The sequence below is a fragment of the Idiotropiscis lumnitzeri genome, chromosome 1 (genome assembly GCF_059441095.1).
Source record: "Idiotropiscis lumnitzeri isolate Australia: NSW breed Sydney's pygmy pipehorse chromosome 1, RoL_Ilum_1.0, whole genome shotgun sequence".
Classification (NCBI taxonomy): domain Eukaryota; kingdom Metazoa; phylum Chordata; class Actinopteri; order Syngnathiformes; family Syngnathidae; genus Idiotropiscis; species Idiotropiscis lumnitzeri.
Window position 1 is genome coordinate 37,331,310 of NC_142391.1, and position 17,703 is coordinate 37,349,012.

At 41.1% G+C, this 17,703-nt stretch overlaps 2 protein-coding genes across 2 annotated transcripts; both read right to left on the bottom strand.

The window, feature by feature from the left end:
• Positions 1 to 3,009: 3,009 nt before the first annotated feature.
• slc20a1a (solute carrier family 20 member 1a) lies at positions 3,010 to 10,067 on the bottom strand. Its single transcript, XM_088299392.1, has 11 exons — positions 9,943 to 10,067; positions 8,649 to 9,190; positions 8,399 to 8,539; positions 8,191 to 8,276; positions 7,983 to 8,079; positions 6,810 to 6,929; positions 6,522 to 6,722; positions 5,941 to 6,400; positions 4,800 to 4,985; positions 4,636 to 4,720; positions 3,010 to 4,220 (listed from the first exon to the last, which is right to left on the bottom strand). Exons 2-11 carry the CDS (start codon positions 8,998 to 9,000, stop codon positions 4,065 to 4,067), a joined length of 1,884 nt encoding a protein of 627 aa, XP_088155518.1. The 5' UTR covers positions 9,001 to 9,190; positions 9,943 to 10,067; the 3' UTR covers positions 3,010 to 4,064.
• Positions 10,068 to 12,530: 2,463 nt separating this feature from the next.
• On the bottom strand, positions 12,531 to 16,086 carry vgll4l (vestigial like 4 like). The gene is made up of 5 exons (XM_088305966.1): positions 15,886 to 16,086; positions 14,494 to 14,614; positions 14,110 to 14,383; positions 13,365 to 13,446; positions 12,531 to 13,232 (listed from the first exon to the last, which is right to left on the bottom strand). The coding sequence occupies exons 1-5, from the start codon at positions 15,986 to 15,988 to the stop codon at positions 12,931 to 12,933; spliced, it is 882 nt and encodes a 293-aa protein (XP_088162092.1). The 5' UTR covers positions 15,989 to 16,086; the 3' UTR covers positions 12,531 to 12,930.
• Between the last annotated feature and the right edge of the window lie 1,617 nt (positions 16,087 to 17,703).

The window sequence follows — 17,703 nt, forward strand, 5'->3', positions numbered from 1 at the left end:
CATTGACAAGACTCACACTACACCATTTAGACCCCAGTCAGATGGCCAGGTTGAACGCTTCAACGCTACTCTCCAGAAGATTCTGGCCTCCACCGCGGAACGTTGCCATTGGGACTGGGACCTTATGGTTCCTTATGCTGTCATGGCCTACAGGGCAACTAAACACAGTTCCACCGGGTTCACTCCAAATTTCATGATGTTCGGCAGAGAAGTGAGCGAACCAGTGGACCTAGTTGCCGGATTGCCACCCGACCCAGACATTCAACCGTCCGTTCCAGAGTACGTCAAACAGCTGCGTGAACGGCTGGAGCTGGCCCATCTGATCACCAGAGAAGCTCTGGGTGAGTGTGTTACGCGTGCAAAAAGACAGTACGACAAAAACTGTTGCCATTCGCAGTACAAGATTGGAGATCCTGTGTGGTACCTTGTAAAAGGTACGCACCACATCAAGAACAAAGTGAGGAAGTTCCTTCCGTCATATGAAGGGCCATTCTTTGTCCTTGGACAATTGGACGACCTGGTCTACCGTATTCAGAAGAACCCGAGATCCAAGGTGAAAGTTGTTCACCACGATCAACTTAAACATTATCGCAGCCGTGAGCCCCTGGACAACACCTGGGCTTTGGACCGAGCTCAGAGGTGAGCACCTACCGAGGTTCCTCCGCCAGCTGTGGAGGATGGCCCAGCAGACCATGATCTAGGCCTGCGTGATTTGTTCTCAAGCGTGACTGACGATCCTGGCACCATTTCACCATCTGCATCTGACCCCACACCGGTTGTGCTCATTCCATCCTCCCCTTCCCATGGAGACCATGAAAATGGTGGGGGCGCGGTGGGTGAGTCACTCCAGCTGGGCCTGCCAGTCCAACGACCAGGACGTCCCCGCAGGGCACCTGACCGTTATGGTGCCTGGGTGACTTGAATGGTGTGAGGAGCACTTGAATGTTCTAGGCAGTTCTCAGGGCCTTACCTAAATTTTATACAATTTTTCTACTTCGTCCATGTTTGAATGGAAGTTGTTTATATATGCGATTTTTCAATGTGTTTCGCTGTTGAAAAAAAAAACCCTGCCAGTGCTACGCTTCTGACCTGTCACTGTAAATTGCTTTATCTCAGGAATTCCGCCGGTCGCCTTAAACTGATTACTCAGGAGTGGATTTTCAGCTCCTTCCTCGTGGCGCTTATTTTCACCGTGGTTAATATGTATTTTCTTATATGAACCTATTATTGTTACCAAGCTGTCATTTACCATACCTCGCTTGTATAAGAGAATGATAATCACAACTGTCTTTTGGGCTCCAAGCCTCTTATAGATGTTGTAGGTCAGCTCGTGTTTCTGTGCTGGAGTGGAATTGTTTAAATACCATCCAGAGTGGGGGTAGTGTTGCAAGTATGGTGACAAGCTTGCGTGACGTGTGGGGTGCGCATGCGTGGAGGAGGGAGGGGGCGGATGTTGTTGGAGTGTTGAATGAATGAAAGGAGGAAGTGAAAAATGGAAGAGGGAAGAGCATGAAAACAATAAAGCGAGGCTACAGGTACACCACTGTCTCCCTGCTGGCGTGTTATTATTGATTGGGAGGACTCCGCATTTCGACGACGTGCGCCGATCACGATCCCCGGGCAACTCCGGCCGCGAAGACGGACTCCGCATTCCGACGACGTGCGCCGATCACGATCCCCGGGCAACTCCGGCCTTGGAGACGAATCTCCCCTGCGCCCCCCCGACCACGGTCAGGAGGAAACCGAGCAAGAACGGATAACACTTGGATAATTAGGCTTTCCATTTTTTTTAGGCTGATAATTCTTTGATTTATGAAAAAAAAGGTAAAAGGTGTTAACTCAATGCTTAGCACTTGATATATTTCTGCAGGAGATATTTTACTGTTTTTTTTTTTCTGGAAGTGGCAAACTTAAATTCCTGGAGCCACATTTTCTTGAATGTGGAATAAACGCCTTATATTTGTTTGACTGGCAAATGTGGGAACCTTGCTAAATATTTAGTATATAAGTGCGCTCTGTTGAAAATGACTAAATATTGAAACTATATAAAAATGTGAACATAGGCTAGTTGGACTTTGGTTCTGACCTTTTAATTGGAAGAAATTTTAGTCGTGGACCTCTGTGACTTTTAATTGAATACCTCTGGTGTAGTGGTACATCCACCTGACTTGTATGCGGGCAGCGTGGGTTCGGGTTCCCACTATATCTTTGCTGCTGTAACACTTCAAATTTCCCCATTGTGGGACTAATAAAGGACATCTTTATCTTTATCTTTATCTTTATCTATTTCTATGTCTGCCCTGTGACTGGCTGGCGACCAGTTCAGGGTGTAGTGCGCCTTTCGCCCGTAGTCACCTGGGATAGGCTCCAGCACCCTCCTCCTGTACAAGATAAATGGTGTGGATTATGACATGACATGATCTGTATCAGCCTTTCCGCCATTTTTGGAGGTCGAGATCGGAAAGATTACAAATTTGAAATTAAAACACTAGGAAACAGCTTCCTAGTTCATCTTACAGTGTAGTCGGTGTGCAAAAATGAGTGCCAAAAAGTTGACAGAGATTAGAGAAAGTTTGACTATGCAGTGGACATGAAGCAATGTAAAAATAGTTGTCATTACCACAATGTTCCCTTCATAATAGCCAGCTTTAAGTGGTCCACACACACTAAGAAATGGACAAATGAGAACAAAGCGCCACATACTTTTACACGCTTGTGAATGTTTTTTTTTTTTTAATGAGTTTTGTGGACACAAGTAAATTTAGCAACTATAAATCAAGAGTATTTGGTGTAAACATGATTGAATAAGATCATAAAAAGATCAAGATTAACTTGAAATTATGTTCAAGGTTATTAAATGGAAACAACATTCTTGGATAGGTTAGTGAATTTAGTATAACATACACATTGTTGTTCTAAAGGTTGTTTCACTAGTTTGCTAATGTTGCTAACTAAAGTTAATCATCAGTGAGCAGTGTGAGCACCCTTCACAGACACACTGAAATTGACTCTTTGTCGCTGACAGTAGTTGTCAAACTTGCCACACATGCTGTGATGAGTTTAATTTTTACCCCGATAAAAAGTAAACAAGAGAGGAAGTTGGCTGGCAAATACTCACGTAAGCAGGATAGTAATATATAACAAGTAGCAGATAACAAAGACAAATGAATCACATAGTCGTAGATTTAGTCACCACTCAACATGATTCTCTCCACACTAGGTTTACCTGAAAAAAGTAAAGGTTTCAAAACATATTGGAGAGTTACCTTGGGTCCTTGACAAATTATCTTTTTGCACTGATACCAAATTGGCACCTTTAAATGTTGAAATGAAAATTTGTCCCTGCTATCTGTATTGTTGCAGACAAACAGAGCAAAGTAATTCAGTGTTTGGCATTGACGATACAAAGCACTTAAACATTAAAGCTGCCGAACATAACAAAGCCTTGACCTTCAGCATGGCAGCTGCGGACGATTCCCAATTAAGGTGCATGATGTCACGAGAAAACAATCCTCATTGTCGTTTTAAAATCAAGATTTGACATTTTCTTAACATTTTATATGGATGCGTGTCAACAAAGATTGAGGGTACTGTATTCACTACTTAATCACTTGCACATTCTTTGAAATCACAGTTATAACGTGTATGGAATGATAAATACATAATTATGGAAATTATATTGTCACATAATATTACGTACAAGTCGGTTGTCATACAGCTCTACACCACTGTAATCTACAATCAGCATAATTCTAACACAAAGTATAATTAACTTTATACCTCTCTGACATTAATACTTCAGCTCAGTTTGATCTTGATATGTACATTAGTATCTAATAAAGTGTTGTATGTGCATCTCACATTGCTTTGTCGTAATCATTCATTTCATATTTTTAAATACATCATGCAGATAGATGCAGCATATAACATTTCTTCTTGATCTTATTTCAAAATTACAGTCATAACAACATACTTTATTACATAAAGTAAAATCAAACAATTTCTCCTCAACAAAAACTGCTGGCTATCGATTGAGGTTATAAAGCAGGGAGTGAAGATTCTGATCACAGAATGATGTGTATGAAGAGAGCCATGATGGCAGCACTGATGAGACCTGAGATAGGAACAGTGACAAACCAGGCAATGAATATGTTCCTGAACAAATGCCAGTCCACGGATTTCCTTGAGCGCAGCCATCCCACAGCAACAACAGATCCCACCTGCGTTCACATGATTTGGTGCATTTTACAAAATGTTGCTGGTCCGTCATCCGTCAGTAGGTTGGGTAACTGTCCGTCAATTGCCATTTTTCATGACGAACCTAACTGCAATTGTTAGTTGGTCACTACATCAGTTGAGTATGTCAGTAAGTCAGTTGGTTTGTCAATTTGTCCTACTGGCCCCTCTCCAAAAAATGTCAGCAAAACAGAAATCCGTCAGTGACGGATTGATAGACTGTCACTGACAGACGCGAACGAAAATCTACTTCCGTCAGTGCTCAGTCCGTTATTTTTAAATGGTGTCCTGTCATTCGTCAGCAAAATGGGTGTCTTGCAGTGACGGACCAGTCCATCAGAATTCCCATCTCGGGTGCATTCATTCAACAACATAATTGTTATCTTCGATTTTCATTACCTTGCAGTGTGTTGTGCTGACAGGAAGCCCAACATTGGATGCCACCACAACGGTTAGGGCGGAGGCCAACTCGATGCTGAAGCCACTAAAATGGAGGATAATATATAAACATGCTTCACCTGTGTCATGTAATGAGTGTGAGGCAACACAGTACTATATCATACCTCGAGGGTGTAATGATGGTAAGATCTTTGCCCATGGTTTGAATCACCCTGCGGCCCCATACCCAGAGTCCCATACAGATGCCTACTCCACCAAATAGAAGTAGCCAGATAGGAGTTGGTGCATTGGATGCAACCGAGCCACTCTCGTACAAAAGCCAAAGGGCCACAAGTGGACCAATAGCATTGCTGGAGAACAAAATATGTTGTGAATCAATTAAAATTACCCCCCATAAAAATTGATAGTTTTTCACCTTATCTCCAAGGGAAAGCCTAGACACTCTGCGGGGGGAAACACATTTCGGATCTTATTCTTTCATTTATGACCCATAGCTCTTGACCATAGGTGAGAGTAGGAACATAAACAGTCTTGTGATTTGAGAGTTCGCCTTCCGGCTTGACGCCCTCTTCATCATGACGGACCGATACGGATCAGATACCAATCCACCTATCTCCCTTTCCATGCTACACTCACTTGACCTCAAGATACTTGAACTCTTCCAGTGTTAGAGTAAATGACCTGAAAGGCAGGATCTTATCAATGACCTGGAGAGGGTACGCCACTCTTTTCCGAGTAAGGATCATGGTCTCAGATTTGTGCTGATTTTCATTCCAACCACTGCACACTCACATTAACCACTCCAGTGAGAGTTGAAAATCACGGCTTGAAGAAGCTAACAGTACCACATCATCTGCAAAAAGCAAAGATGTCACGCTCGACCACCGACACCCTTTCCACTGCACTTAGAAATGCTGTCCATATAAGTTATAAACAGAATCTGAGGCAAAGGGTAGCCTTGGCAGAGTCCAACTCTCACTGGAAACAAACAAAACTTATTGCCGGAAATACGGCTCAAACATTGGCACTGGTCGTACAGCGATCGAACAGCTCCGAACGTCCTCACACCACCTTCCCTGCTAGAGAGGTGACATTCCATGCCCCCCGCCAGCTTCTGTGGCCAGCTATCTGACCGTCAAGGGCCCCATCTTTGATCGCCGCCCAGCTCACTGCACACTCAACCCCTAAGGCCCATCCCATTGGTGGTGAGCTCATTGGAAGTGGGACCCACATTGCATTTTCAGGCTGTGCCACCAAGCGCTATAAAATAGATTGTATTACTACTTGTACATATTCCAGTCTTACCTGACGTCATTGCCACCATGTGCAAAGGAGCCAAAGCATGCCGTTAGTATCTGCAGGAACTGAAAAAGGGAGGACACAGCTGGTTGGTCGAGCTCCAGCTCATCTTCCTTAGGAGGATTCACCCAAGTGGACTCCTGTGTCATGTTGGCATCCTTCAATGAACTTCCTCTAGCCATTGCTGAACTGTAGCTGCTGTAGCTGCCCACTCTTGACCTACTCCTCCTGTCATCGTCCTTGTTCTTAGGTTCTCCCTGGATGCCGTAGATGGCCATGGTGTAGGAGGTGTAGCTGTTGTTTCTCCGGATTGGCCGCTCCTCTGTTTCACTGTCACCGATGCAGTCACCGACCTTAGCCATGTGTAGCCTGTGTAGCAGGTCTTTGTAAAGACTGGCGTCTTTCTGGATTGCATGCATCTGTCCACTATGAGGGTCTGTGATCACCATGGGATCAATATTACTATCTGGAAACATAAATCATATCATTTCATTTGTGAACTTTCCTAAAGGGTCAAATTACTCTCTTTGACAACTTCAAATATGACTGAAAACTTGAATTAATTAAGTCAATCCAATATTCCTCACCATTACTAACATCCACGTCTTTGGACTCCTTGTCTAGGTCAGCCTCTTCGGACCCTCCAAGTTTAAAAGCAACATTCTGACTGTCTTTTGGAGGGCTTTCGGGTTGTGGGTGGTGCAGTACTGATGAGTCCACTGCTTGAGTATGATCATTAGTGTTCTTTTCCATCAGAGGAGTCTCACAGGGACCAGCACCTATTTCTACTTCTCAAGAGCCACATGAGAGATCTTCAGCTGCATGTACAAAAAGAATTCAGTCTTTTGTGTTTCGTTCCTAAAATAAATACTCACGTTTTATCTTTCTCTTTAGGTATGGACAGACTTTAAACCAAACGACCAATGTTGTGATGACACCACATCCTATCGAGATGCAAAGCGTACCCCACCATGGCACCCTGTCAAACCCCAGCACTATGCACAAATGAACAAAAGGCGCACGTCCATCTCTGCATCTTTTATTAATTATAAACAATGCCCTCTGCTTCTAAAGCTGACACAGGTTCTTTTGAATGAGTGAGACATTTTTTAAAAGACCATTGTAGGGGGAAATAAAATCACAAAATTCAAGATAAATATGTATTAGAGAGAAGATGATAGGCCAATGATGCTGCTGTAGTCCGTCTGTGAGTCCCAGTTAGCCAAACGGCATAGAGAACGGACTTAATGTTACCACAACGTATGCCGATGCTGCGTGTTTGCTTGTGCAGTTACTGCGAGTGACGTGGAAATTATGATCCCGACGCGGAATGGCTGTCACCAGCGAGGGACGGACCGGGCCCACGTGGGTCGACTTGAAATACTGATGGGAACTTAAGTAGCGGACTAACAATGCCCACCTCTGAGGTACAGTATACGCTTTTTCGAAATTCATGGATTACTTTTTTTGAACAAAAGTAATAATGTTTTTGTCTTCTCTTTTGTTGTTGTATTTACAGTGCGCTGACAACAATATCAGTAAAAGTACATTCATTTAACAAGAGAAGCGACTTGCAGTCCTCTAAAAAGATTATAGTTTTATTATAGTTTATTTAGGACACCAGTCAGATAATTGTTTGTTGTTAACATGTAATCTTTTTTATTTATTTATTTATTTTTTTTGCTCTCGATAACTTTAGGAAAATGAATATAGAACAATGAATGGCTAATTTCCTAACTGTGCTATTTTATTTTGTAGGCAACTGCAGTTTAACTTTATGGGTGTAGCCCATCTTTAAAATGCATATCGCCTCCCTATGAATATCAAACACACACATGAGGGAAGTGTGTTTGTAGAAGTTTGATGCAATGACCGAATGTGAGAGTTTCTGCAACACTCTGACAGATGATAAATGCTGCGGTGAACGTGTGCTGGGTTATGGGGTGGGATAAGATCAGTGCAAAGCCACTCCTCTGTGTTTTTACAAAGCAATAGTTATGGTTTCTTACGTTCATCTATGGTGTTGTGTGCACAGTGGAGTCACTCACTTGGTGCTCCTGTAAACATGATTGAGAAGAGGTTGATGCACACAGTAATGGCGTAGAACAGTGGAAGAGCTCGGAGGCCATTGGGGAGCGGGTCAGCCTGCGGCATTAAAAAGGGGAACACTTGATAATTATGTACTGAGATGTACTGTACATATATGCCTGACAACAGAACTGATTTAAATGACAATGACAAAACGAAATGCCTTACCTTAATTAAAATGAATTTGCGGACAAAGTAAAAAAGAACCCATGACAAGATGCCAGACAGCACTGGTGACAGGAACCAGGAGGCCACTGCCAGCCCCCCCCCAAACAACAAAACAGAACATAATGATAAAATAATAAATGTTATTAAACATAATAACATGTCCAATTTACACATAATTCACCTTTGAGTAGAAAAAAAATACACTCACCTATGCGGAGAAGCTCCACCCATTTGACCCCATGGTGACCTCTGGCTACCATAGAAAAACCTATTGTGGCTCCAACAATGCAGTGGGTTCCAGAAATAGGGAGCCTCAGGAAGGATGCGGCCAACTGCCACACGGCCGAGCCTGGAAAAGCAGAACAAGGCCTGTGCTCCAATGTTGGGAAGATGTCTCATTTTCTTCATTCAAATTTCCGGTAAGCTCAAATAACAAGGCACAAGAATAGACTGCTTACCAAACATTGCGCTTATTGACCCCGCCATAAGGACATGTTCAGAGCCGTTGTACATCTGGACGTCAATGATGCCCGTTCGGATGGTTTCACTGACTTTGGCCCCCAGCAGGACCGAGCCCACTGTCTCAAAGATGGTGGCCAGGATGCAGGCCTGTCGCAATGTGACCACCCCAGAGCCGACTGCCGTACCGAACGAGTTGGCCACATCATTGGCCCCAACGGAAAAAGCCAGGATAAAGGCAATTACAAAGCCCAATATCAAGAGCCACAAGTAACCGGACATGTCCGACTGGGAGGTCAGAGCCACCGTCGTGGTGGCAGCAGTGACGGCCACGAATGTGGTTGAATCCATTATTGCCTTGTAAAAGAAGTTTCAATCAACTGAGTGGAGTAGTATGGAATGACTGTCATAAAAATATTAATATTAATCTTGCTGCTATCTAGGTATGTATGGCTTGTCTACAGGGACCAAAACAAGATGGGAGGATGTCTGGAAGAAAGAAATGGCATCCATTGTGACAGTAAAACCGTGGGGAGGTGTGCTGCAAAAACAGAAGTGCATGGGTTACTCAACAATAATGCAAGAGCCATAAATTATTGTTTCTTACATTTACAATATGTTATCATGCCCATAACATTGCGTAAGTTGGATCAAGATGACATTTTTGATTTTACAGCAATGCTTTAGGAAAGGGTGAAGAGGGAAGTGGTCTTTGATAAAGGGAAAGTAAATGTCATTACTAGTGAGAGAAATGAAAAAGCATAACTCCAGTGTTATCTGTCAGAGCCGTTTTAGTGGTGGGTGGGGGAGCAGGGAGGTGGTTCATCAGGTCATGCTTCTGACTTCAGTAAGCATAACGTACTCGCATTAGTACCAAGAATAGCAGCAACAAGTCGAATGAAATCAACATTGACGTCAGGTGACATTGCACTTGATTGATTTTTTTGAGCAAGATAGAGTATGTAATGTTTTAAATTACAGAATGGATAAGGTTATCACGTGTCTATCTGTGACAGTTACTAAATGTAATGATAGTTTTCGTGGAATTCCAACAACACCAGTTCTGCTACAAAACATCAGAATAGAGTGCTTGAGAGCTTTGAATAATTGGACCTTTCAAAGTTGCCAGAAGTCAGTATTTAAGAACAAAGTGACCATCACAATAGAAAATAGTGGCATTTTAATCTCCTTAGCTGCTCTTACATAACACAAATTGAATAACATTATGGCAAAAACACAAGAAAGCAAGCACAGGAGAGCAGAGGAAAGTGAGGATAATAAGTGTGTACTCACGTTTGTACGAGGGGTGGAAGTTTTCTCTGTTCTTTGTTGTGTGTCCCACTGTTAGGAGCAAAGCAGCCTCTCTCTCCACTAGCAGGGGCTATGCCTCCACTGAGGAAGGTGCCTGCCGGTCTACCGTTTATATACTGAGCAGGTTGAGTGCACGCCTTTCCACTGTGGTCATGAGACTTCTGCTGCCCAAAGCTGATGCTTTGCCTCTTTGTTTGCATGGTAGACACAATTAAAGTGGTCTTCAAGGAATACCTGCAGAATAGATTGTGGGACCCCAATGGTATAATTTTGTTGGAGTCAAATTTATACAACAATAAAAAAAACAAAAATATAAGTTATTTAGGCTTACTAAATGTGTAGACTTTAATCTTACAGAGTACCGTTTGCGTGTCAGCCCACCTTTCTGAAGGTGCTTTAGAGTATTTGTTAAGTGATTAATTAATTTATCAAATTATATTGTAACTTTTCTAGGAGAAGATTTAGTTTCCCACCCTCACTTACCAGAACAATGCACTATTAAGAGAAATATAAATACCACAAACCTTTGCAGATTGAAGCATTGTTAATTAGACTAATCAATTAACTAATGCTTATATAAGTGACTCATGTGTAAGCATGGAAAGAGTGAAGCCATCTGAAAATGTGTTACTGTTCAACCTATTATGCACCCACTATTGGCTCATACAGCAAAAAATATATACTCAAGCTCCATTGTGCGTCAGCAAAATTTTTATACTTGTTTCCGAAATGCTACAGTGCCTCCAAATCTGCTGATAGCTTCCTCCTTATTACTCATTTACTTTAGTGCCTGTTATAGGAGGCAGTTTAGCTATGTAACAAATAATGAGCCATTATTGTATGACATTTCTGTCAAGGATGTGACCTCTAATGGTGGGGATTCTCAACTGAGACTGACATTTTTGACAGTTTTAACTATTAATGTTTATTCAGAAAATTATTTTTAAGTCATTATGAACGATAGTTTAGCCCAAAATTACAAGTAGGCAACAATAGTAAATTGTGGAACATTTCGTACCGCCAGATTTTGCCTGTGTAAATTAGTTGTGTTTGCTATAGATAAACACATGCAAATATTACAGCACTTGTTATTTATTCTACTTAACGCTTTATTTTTATTCTTGAGTTTGCTCAGTTTTCACTGCTCCCATATTTAGGTCATTCGAGATTCTATTGTTTCCTCATTGGCGATTGTATTTCCTGGAAGATCTGCTATTCTGACAGCTGGAGCTGTTGTCTGATTTGTTGACATTAGGCTAATTATACATAACTTAAATTTGGCCAATTTTCCTGGATTATACACTTACATTGTAATTGACACTTTCTGAGCTCTACTCTGATAAACACTGTTTTGGGGCTATAGTTGAGGAGTAAAAATGATAAATTTGTTGCTCTTCCGCCAAAATGCATTGAACAATACATGTTTTGCAGCAGCGTGAGAATAGGTTATTCTGTCATTCTTATGGCTGCTTAGTTTTGGGTGGGTAAAAACATCTTAAATGTCTTATTCTGTAATGAAGTATCATGATGGAGTATGTATATCATTCAACTCTTGCAAAAATGAGCAATAATCACACAGCAGACATAATAATAGAGAGTCCTACCTGCATGATCTAAAAAGATCCAATGGTCTTTTTGAATAATACTCGGAGTGGGATCCTTTTAATTGTATGTTACCGTAATTAATGTGGTTATGATTTGATATCGAACACAATCTCTTTCCTCTTTCCGCATCAAACTCACGTTGTTGCTGTTAATGTAATTGCCTCTAGATGGTGCTAGAGCCACTTACTCACAATCCCCAGGGCAACTCATGTTCCAAGTAGACATAACCAGTTTTAGCACTTTGTGATGACAAGCAACACTCCTCGATTCAGTCCACCTTCGATGCTCATTTGGGATGTTAGAGGTGGACAAGCAATGCAGTATTTTGATATAAACAGGGGTTTAAGACATTTTACTCTCTAAACTAAGATACATCATTCATGAAACCCCACTTTTAAAAATATATCAAACATGAATGAAATACAAATGAAGTCATAGTGAACCTTTTGAACATGATCATATTTAAGGCCTGACAAGATAGGGCATGCAAATAAGTAACTGAAGCGCGCGGCTAGTTCTCAAACCCAACCCTTCCATTCCCCTCTTCCCTCCCTCCATTCCCTTGCCAAACAGGATCTGTAGGATCTCACAGTCATTTTCTCAGGAGACAGGAATGTCAGAACACAAGGTCTCGTGCATGTTTCTACACGTAGGCCACATTCCCTCAAATTTACAGTAAAAAGTCCAAAGTGTGTTGTTCACACATCTATTTAATTTCCACTTAGGTGTTTTACACCTCTCTATGTAAAACACCATATGTGCACCGGACGTGTCCCAGACGTATACTGACTCACCACACTTGTCTGGGGGACTGCCCTTCCCAGTTTTAATCACAATACTCACATTCCAAAAAGACTTTTTTGATATTTTGCTCCCATTAAAATAACAAACAACTTAATTAGCCATACCATGGGTATGTTGCGAATGAGAGGGTCCATGAATAATTAAAAAAAAAAAAAATCACCTTTATTTTACATTTTTATTTATTCCAAACATTTCAAAGCCTTTTAAAGGTCTCTCTTTTGCATAAAAAATGGAATCACAAAAATACACATGAAATTTACAATAGGCCTGCCAGGTAAACCACAAAGATGAAATTAATATAAATAGAATGAAATGCAATGTGACATTACAAGAAAAAAAAACATAAGAAATGTGAAGGATTTATTTGATGATTCTTCTATCATACCAGTGGTAGGCTGAAGAAAGAATTTGAATGATGCTATAATTGCCTGAATCAGTGAAGGCACACAGTAGTCCAATCTGACATCACTCCTAAAAAACTGTCCTTTGTTCAACAAGCAGTGTGGAAAACTTGCTATGTTAAAAGTCAATTCTCTGCCAAGGTCAGAGGTCAAATTTGAGTTAATTTACAGACCAATGGCTGGAGGCTGGTGGCGATTTGCTTGCAGATTCTTTCATGGATGGATGTGGGCTTTGCAAGTAGGCTGGTGAGTGAGTAATGCTCGGACTGCTGGGGGGTGTAGATGAGCAGGAGGAAGACTTGGACTTAATCTGCAGCCACTTATCTCCCAAGGCCTTGGCGAAGTGGTCATCGACCGACACGCTGATAGAGAGCTGCTGGGAGTGAGTTTTCTGATAATTTGCTCCAAGGCTCCGCTGGAAATGCTCCTCAACCACATGGTCATAGTTGCATGTGGAGATTACTGAAACAGAAAACACAAAGATAAAAACTCAACAAAGAGCCTCCAGTGGCTTTGTGAGAGGTTTCTTTCTTTTTTTTTTTTTCATTATGATGCACAATCAGGTGGATGGGTGATTACTACAGTGAGACGGACCTGATGACTGACTCTGGTGGACATCGGAGCTCACGGTGGGCTTTCTCAATGAAGAGACACAAGTGATCACAGACGGGCGTATCTGGAAATACATGTATGGTGATGCTTATTTTAAAATAGAATGCCAGTGAGACCTTCCCAAATTCCAAACAATGCAACAATTCCATAACTTAGCCATTTCTTTTGACATTATATTTAATGAATTGTATGTGTATTACCATCAAATTTAGGGATTGGTATCTCATTCGACAATGTAGCCACTAATTTTACAGTCCTTACCTATTTTATTTCATTTTATTTCAAATTTTTGTGATAAAATCTAATAGCATTCATAAACATTTTTTTGCCTTGAAGTTGCCATTTAAAATTGGTAACATCTCAGAAATAACTCTTTCGAAAATAGCGTATGAATTTAATATGAAAACAAAATGATTTGAAAACTGCTTGAACTGGTTTTGCCAACAGAGGACAGAGTGCATCCGCAGCATATAAACAGCAGTTTGTTTGGTCTTGTTGATGGCATTCCTTCCCTCCATTGCTCACATTTTCTTCCCGAATCTGGCTGGGTTGCATAGCTTGGACAAGCTAGGGCATGCGTGTGTACAGCTGGATTCACAGACTGCACAAGATGTACCATGCTGGTAAACTATAAAGGCACTAACTGAATTCTGTGTACTTGCCAGAGGTTATGACATCCCGATTGACCTTGAAATTTGATTTGGTTTCTTTTTTCCAAAATCTTTACCTGCATCTGACTTGTGCTGGCGTTTTTAGTTTTCTCTTCTGTGCTCTCTGGGTCCTGGTCCTTTCTCGGTTTCTTGATGAGGGCAAGAGGTTCATCCATCACTGGGGTGTAGTACACATGAGAGGGCACAGGGCTGGTTGAACTTGGTGTTGGACTCCAGGTGGAAGTGGGACTTTGAGGGTTATTGAACATGACGGTTGGTGGTACTGATGCTGGTACAGTTGGTGCTCTCTGAGTACCTTTACCATTGCTTCTGCTAAGCACCCGCTCGCGCCTGAAAAAAAAAAAAAAGTCAATGAATAAATAAATAAAACAAAAAAGGCAATATTACCATGGGAAATGATGAAATAAAAGTATGAGCTTGAATACAATCGTTACCCTAACCTTTCCTCCAGAGTCAGACATCTATCATGGTTGCGCTTGCGTTTGGGATACACTGTTGGGGTCCGAGTTCGTTCATTTGTCATATGTCTGAATCTGTCTTCACTTCTCAGATGAGGCTGACCTGAAAAAATAAGAAAAATAGTTTATGAAAGGGGTCGTTTTAACACACTGTGTTGATCATTAGTTAAAACAAATTCATAATTGTGATGGGTGAATTGTGGATCTAATTTAACTGATTTAACTTTAATTTAACCGAAGAAAAGGGCTGCTTGTTTTGATACAAGACATTGAGCACGCATGACTGTTTTCTTTTGTGTGAAAAACATTTTTGCTTTCCCGGGCTCACCGTTAATTGAAAACTCCGTTAAGTTGCAAAACTCGATCGACCTGATCTGTGAGAGTTACAACACTACACAGCTGATTCAATGCTAACGGTAAATGTTGTTTTTCGGCGTAATACTGGCATTTGTCCCAGTCACACCTTCAAAGGGGCAATCAACACATTTTCTAATGATGGGGCAACACAGTTTTGTCATCGATTGAATTTCCTCTAAAAGACAAGGTGAAACATAGCGACAATAGCTACATATATTTTGTTACATTTTGGTCACATTTATAATTTGAGAATTTGTGTTATGAATGCATGTCATTTACCACAGTGTATTCACTTTGCCCGCATGTTGCGAAAAGACCTGCATAGTAAATCATAGCATGCGTAATGAGACATTTGAGACTTTTCTTTGGCTATAGCGGTTGCTTAGCTAGCGTGTTCTAATTCACATTGATGCCAGTCGTTCATCTCCATTCAAATCATGCAGGAAGTGCGCCAAAAGAAAACTAATTTGCCACCAGCTTACTGATTCAAATACAATGGAGGATGATCTATTTTGCATTGTATAAAAGGCTGTCCACAGAACCTTAATGCCTTTTTTAGTGCTCCCTCCACCTGTGAGCTACTCCCTGCCATTGTGGAGACGAGGGTGGTGGGGGCAGGTTTAACCACACCTATGCTGATTTTCTACAGCCTCAGGCGTGGATATTTCCCTCATTAGGAAAGGAATATGGTGCATTATCCTTTCATTTGTTCTTTCAATGACGATTGATGATAAAAAAAAACAACTCAGGTTTAGCATGACAACACAGCTGATAGCATCTAATCTCAGACATTTGACAAAAAATATTTTCTGTTACTTTGGAAACCACACCAATTCCAGTATATGATGTGATAGAATATAAATAGAATATAGAATATAGATAAAATATATATATGACAATTTAATGACAAGTTGAAACATTTGATGATTTCTGTGATCATTGTGTTAAAATGACACCACTCAACCATAGCATTACTGTATGCAGATTAAGGATTTAAAAACAAAGAGGAAAGCTTACCCTCTAAAATGTAGACCTTGAAGCCGCTGCTCATACGAGTAATGTAGTGGAAGTTTGCCACAGCCATGTCTGATTGCCTTCTTTCAAGTGAAGTCCAAAACATAGAATGAACACCTGACTGCTAGAGAATGCGTCACACAATGAGCCTCAGTGGTGGACTGTGTTGGAAAAGGTAACGAGATTGTGGGTCTGAGCTCTTAGCCAGGTAACGTATCAGGTGAGTGCAAACAGAGGATGAGGCTTCCCAGGGACACATTCCCTGCATTCCGATTGGCTCCCGGGAGAGCCAATCAAAGGCTCTTCATTACACTGCGTTGTTGTTGTCCTTTAGGAGGTATGCAAGGCACAGGTCGAAGATTGGGACTCAAGCTCAGAGGCTGACAAATGTCAAAATGCTGATGATTGTATATGAATTAGGATGTGCTTTCTACTGCACAAATTACACTCATGAATTTATTTTAATTTGTCCATGGGGCATGTAGAAAATGATGATGCTTTTTGTCCACCAGCACCAGCAACCCCCCGCGCCCCCACCCCACCAACACCAACTCCCCTCCCGTCTGGAGTGCAATCTCACCAAACAGCATTTTTTTGTGTCATGAGCCCACCATAGTTCCAAGCTCTCCTCAAACGTGCCCATACACGCACACATCTGCAATGTGCCACACTGCTAATCCACAGACTTTTGTCCCTGACCACTCAATGACACCCAAGTCTTGGAAATGTTACTGCTGCATGGGGAAAAACTGAACAATGCCTCCTGGAATGTTTTTAAAAATTACAATGTAAAATCAATGCAGCGATGCGCCTGTTTTGTATTTTATTAAATCAGTTACTCAGCAAGATTGGGTCAAACGTTGCAAAAAGCTTCTCATTGATGCGCTCAAGTGTCAACACATGCAACATTACATTTAGCTCAATAGCACCCTCTTTAGGCACACTTTGCATCGCCACCACCCGATGTACATGGAAGTGTTCCTTTCCAGTGATTTTTGAGTTTCACATTGGAAAAAAATCTCACGGCGCACCACTTAGCAAACAATGTACAAAAAGTGGAAATACAGGTTAAGTATGTACCTTCTGTCATCTAGTGGAAGAACATTTGACTGTTTTGCCTGTATGGTTGCCATAGTAAACGATCAAGACAGTTATTAGAAAGTAATTATTTGTGTTTAAATAATTGAAATTTAATAACTTAAGATCTTTTATGGCACACTAATGTGCTACGGCACACTGGATGATATATATATAATTTGGACCTGTAATACGAGGCAATTCTTCTGTTATATGAATGACAATATACAAAAAGTTAATTGTATCTACTGCCATCTAGTGGAAAATCATTTGATTGTTCTGCCTGTCATTTTATGTCCCTGGCGCGGATAGACGTGGAACAGATTGTCTGAATTCACATTGATTGATTGATTGGTTGTTTCATTCATTCATTCATTCATTCATTCATTCAATTTACACCTACCTACACAATAATATTTTTTTATTCAAAGCGATAACAAATTGGAAGAAATGCCCGACCAGACAGTGAAAATTCTCAAATGGCATTATGCACAGAAAGATATGATATTAAGAAACCAAACACGTCACCAGTGGACTCTCAGGATGGATTGTGTGACAATTTGTGAAGGAAAAGCTTGCTGGGGTTGATAGCTTACTTTGACTTTCTTACTTACCTTGCTTATTACTGCGCATTGCGGTTTTCTGTAAAGACCTGAAAAAGCATTTCAAATGAAGAATGCAATCTTTTGAAGTCAATAGGTCGCAGATTTGATGCATTTATTGCAAGTAAGGGTTATGCCACCA